Below are 4754 nucleotides of genomic sequence, written 5' to 3'. Positions count from 1 at the left end.
TGCTGTGTGTCATCTCAGGAGTTGTTTGGATTGAGAAACTATCTCATCTGATTATTACAATTTTTTTAAATTTTTATATAAAATATAATAAATAATTTAATATTTTCCTTCAATTCTCTTTTGAGATGGAAAAAAATAAAAAGATTTCATGTGTGAACAGAAAATAATATGTTAAACATTTACCGAAAAATAGTATATGTTGCAGCCTAAAAAATTAGCCATGTTTTCGCATGGTTAATTACCATGGTATACGGAGAAATCATTGCAATAAAATAAGTGATGAACAGTAATGTCACTAATTAGGAAAACAAATTGTCAATGCTTACCGAATTAATTAGGATAATTTTTGAAATTCATACGCCCAATGATCTTGATGTTTTGCTTACACACAATCCCTCGAGTACTTAGAACTGCATGCATGCATGCTGCTGCCTCTATATAATATCCATCACTGCCCTCCTTTCTTTGCATCTATCAGAGCAGCCCTCTCTTCTTTGAATTATCTGGTCTCTATTTCTGTGTTTAAGGATGCAAGGTCTAATATTCATTCTTCTTTCCATCCTCTTGACTCCTTCTCTTAGTTCCTGTGCTAGGGTTCTTCTTTCTCCAGCTGCAGGAGATACTTTCAATGTGATTCATTATGGTGCTGTTGGAAATGGCCAAACTGACGATTCACAAGTAGGAAAATCTCGTTCAATATATATTTCTCTTTATTTTCTTTTTAATTTCTCTAAACTAATGCATGTGGCCTGTGATCCCATGAACAGAGTGATAATCTATGACTATTTTTTTTTTTCTTAATTTACATAATAGAGTTTTCTAAAAGCATGGGAGGACGTGTGTGGAGCATCTGAAGGCACCCCAACACTCGAAATACCAAACGGAATGACATTCAAGCTGAGCCCTGTTGCTTTCAAAGGCCCCTGCAAAGCCAACAGCGTCCATGTTCTGGTAATATTCTCTATATATATAGTAATATTTGCATGCATGTCATGTCATTTACTTTGGTGGTTAATTTTATCATTAATGCTGTTATCATTTATATTGATGAATGTCTGTACTCTTGCAGCTTCAAGGAACGATTGTTGCACCAAGCAGAGATGCATGGAATGGCAAGAATGAGTGGATTCAATTCGCAGAAATAAATGGCCTAATGATCGATGGGGGTGGACAAATTGATGGTCAGGGTTCTTCTTGGTGGCAAGATTGCAAGTCGAATTGCGAGCGGCCAACGGTAAGAGTAATTATATATGCTTTTCATGTATTATATATCATGATCAATGTATCTAATAGTACTGATAAAATCCATTTTTCTGGATTGGGCAGATATTAAAAACTCATATTTTTTTTTTCTTGCCCTTAGAAAAGTGTTGAATTTCCTCTTGCAATACTTCAAAATTAAGGAGATCATATGTTTCTCAGTTTCTGGCTAATCATATATATATATATAATGATGCAGGCTCTTCACATCAACGATTGTCATGCCTCCAGGCTAACTGGAATAAAGCATCTGAATAGCGCTAAAAACCATATAAGCATTAGTGGCTGCAGTGACTTCTACATATCTGATCTCGAAATCACTGCCCCTGGCGAAAGCCCAAACACTGATGGAATTGACATCTCTCGCTCTAGCGCCATTACTATTGAAAAATCCATAATAGGAACCGGTATATATATAAATACTCATAGATGATCGATCTGTAATACTTCAGTACTACTGCTTTATGTTGTGCTGAATGCTCTAATCGTCGTTTGATTTGCTTTTTTGTTTCAACTACTTAAATATATATGTAGGTGATGACTGTATTGCTATTAATGGCGGCACGTCTAATATCAAAATCACCCAAGTTACTTGCGGTCCGGGCCACGGGATAAGGTTTGTCGACAATGGTTTATTATATATGTATACAACGTCGTACGTTACAGTTAATATGTCTGTGTATATATCTGATATATATTAATATCTGTGTGTGTATATATATTAATGCAGCATTGGAAGCCTTGGAGAAGATGGAAAATACGATACAGTAGAAGACGTATACGTGGGAGGCTGTACTTTCAAGGGGTGTCAAAACGGTGCAAGAATCAAGACGTGGGCTGTGAGGATCAAAATGGCTATATATTAATTAATATATTAAATGTTACACTATTTTTTTCCTTTTCCATTTTTTTTTTCTTTTAAAAAATTTAACGAGCTACTGAAATATTTCTAGGGTGGAGCTGGATATGCAAGGAAGATCACTTTCGAAGACATCACCCTTGAAGATAGCCGACACCCTATCATCATTGACCAGTTTTACAGCAGTCACGATGGTACTCAAGGCCCCAGTAAGGTACTGAAAAATGTACATACACCAGTTCTTGTTTCTGCTCTGCAATATTGTTCTTCAAATGCAAGTTGCTTAATTATCTGAAACCATTCGAATGGATGTCTATGATCGATGATCTGTACTATGATCCATGCATTCATGTAGGGGTCGAGCGTAGCAGTGAGTGACGTGACTTACCGTAATGTGCATGGGACTTCAGCAGATGATGAAGCCATAATTTTCAATTGCGCGGAGGAAAGCTGCAAAAACATTGTATTGGATCAAATAGACATAACGTTGTCTGTCCCAGGAAAGGATGCTCAGGCTGTCTGCAAGAATGCCGAAGGGACAGCTACTTCTACCGTTCCTTCTGTGACTTGCCTTTCAAATTGACCATCTTCATGTTCTCATGATCGTCATGGCCATTTCCGGATGTTGCTCTGTTTTCTTTTTTAATCTTTCCAAGGCGTTATGTTTGATAATCTTGATCTCAGGGGCCATGCTAGAAGTTATATATGCATGTACAAGCAGCCTTGCGAGTACGTAGTAATAGTATATACAAATAAGGTTTTTACAAGAGTTTTTCATTCAGAAAAAATTGTAATGAGTGATCAGGGATCGTTGGATGCATGGGCATTAAACAATTCCGGACGATCCAGTACCCTGGCTAGCTAATATCATGTACTTCATGGACTTCTCAGATAAGGATATTCTCAAGTGGCGTTTTCGATTATTTATAAACTAGTACAGTATATATACGTTGAGGTCTATTTTCTGTTTCAAGGAGGTGCTATATTTGATATGATGAGAACTATTTTAGCTACAAAGATATAATAACAAAAGTAATTCTACGAATTGATGATGTAATTTGATATGATTTATCAGATTATAAAATTACTTTTATTGTAAAACAAATTCGACGAATCACATGAAGCCATGAACGTCAATTTGTAAGATTATTTTTTATATAATCCATTTGTGGCTATAGCACTCATTTTCAATGAAAAGCCAATCTATACTGTTCTCCAAAGCCTAGAGACCACCACATGCTCCACCGCAAAGATTCCCAAACAGCTGATCCTTCAAATGGGCAAGTAATTTTTGTCGAACAAAGTTGCGAGTGAGTCACACGCATGTGTCAAAGTGCGCGTTGAACCCACGCGCCGCCGTATAGGGAAGCTCCTGCTGCCGCCAAACTCAGCATTTTTAGGACTAAGGCCTTCGATTTCTTCAAACACGACTGTTATCTGCACTTCCAGGATGGAAAGTGTCTTTCACGCACTACCATAGTTTATTTGCTTTTGTATATTTTTTATAAGACCGAAAATGTGGATCTGCAATTCATCATTTTCATATCTATCTTTTTTATTTTTGTTATTTGCTTTTGTTTAGGTATCAAAAGAAAAAAAGAAATTGTCTCTTGGACCTTTCTGTCCATAGAGTGAAATTAGTTCTCTCCTCCTATGGAGGGTGGGGGATGTAATCTTTATTTTGGACAAAATGTTGTCTTTTAGATGGTTGTCTGTAGAAAGTTATAGAAATTAAGACCATACCAGTTATAAAGAAATTTGTATATTGGGAGTTCCTCAATTGTGAATAGTTATCTTCTAATTGTATCAGGTCACAGATGTAACTTCATTTTCATGAATGAATGAAGTCTATATCTCAAAAAAGAAAAAAAAGATTTTAATCCTATATGGATAGATTTATTATATTATATAATTATTAATTTCTAATCTAACGCATATATAACAAATATATATAATAACAAATTGTAAGCAATTAATCAACAGCCATTATCATATATATATATATATATATATATAAAAGTGTGGGCCTGCCTCATTAGCCCAGACCCTTTTGCTTGGGTTTAGTACTGCAAGAGAGTGACAAATGTCGTAAATGCATGATAGGAGGGAGAGTAGTAGGTACGTAGGCATGTCGGTGCATTGGCAAATTTTTTATATATAATTACTTTTGTATACTTTATGGACTCCATCTCCATCACTTAACTTGTTATTTAGCTAGTGTTGAATATTTTGATTTGGTATAAATAGGCATAATTAAAATACGAGTTTTGTTATATATACTCATTTTTATATATTTTTTGTACATTTCACTAATATGATTAGTCAAATCAATTAATTTATATATATTAAAAGACTAATGCTACATATAATCATTTTTATATATTTTCTACGCATTCCACTTATGTGATTAGCTGCATTAATTTTTTTTAATACTCAAATAATCACATCAATAAAATACATAAAATAGTACATAAAAATGACTGCATATAAAATTTTTGATATAGGATATATGTGCCATGCATATATATATATATACACACACACACACATTCACACACACCAATTAAACATGAAAACGTGTTGTCAAAGCTAGGGATATGAATTAGTATATATGCATGGATGGATGGTAAATTGT

General features: G+C 34.6%; 1 protein-coding gene across 1 annotated transcript; it reads left to right on the top strand.

Moving 5' to 3' along the window:
* The first annotated feature begins 473 nt into the window (after positions 1–473).
* LOC122281517 (probable polygalacturonase At3g15720) lies at positions 474–3014 on the top strand. Its single transcript, XM_043093056.1, has 8 exons — positions 474–678; positions 814–951; positions 1070–1234; positions 1460–1667; positions 1795–1876; positions 1991–2099; positions 2214–2333; positions 2475–3014. Exons 1-8 carry the CDS (start codon positions 529–531, stop codon positions 2700–2702), a joined length of 1200 nt encoding a protein of 399 aa, XP_042948990.1. The 5' UTR covers positions 474–528; the 3' UTR covers positions 2703–3014.
* The last annotated feature ends 1740 nt before the right edge of the window (positions 3015–4754 follow it).

The sequence above is a fragment of the Carya illinoinensis genome, chromosome 11, assembly GCF_018687715.1.
Source record: "Carya illinoinensis cultivar Pawnee chromosome 11, C.illinoinensisPawnee_v1, whole genome shotgun sequence".
Lineage (NCBI taxonomy): Eukaryota > Viridiplantae > Streptophyta > Magnoliopsida > Fagales > Juglandaceae > Carya > Carya illinoinensis.
This window is presented reverse-complemented; position numbering and strand designations above follow the sequence as displayed.

Bases quoted from the DNA above. Each gene is read 5' to 3' on its own strand.
- LOC122281517 (XM_043093056.1), top strand. From the start codon at position 529: ATGCAAGGTCTAATATTCATTCTTCTTTCCATCCTCTTGACTCCTTCT. The intron at 1,235-1,459 runs GTAAGAGTAATT...ATAATGATGCAG, and splicing joins CGAATTGCGAGCGGCCAACG to GCTCTTCACATCAACGATTG. The intron at 1,668-1,794 runs GTATATATATAA...ATATATATGTAG, and splicing joins AAAATCCATAATAGGAACCG to GTGATGACTGTATTGCTATT.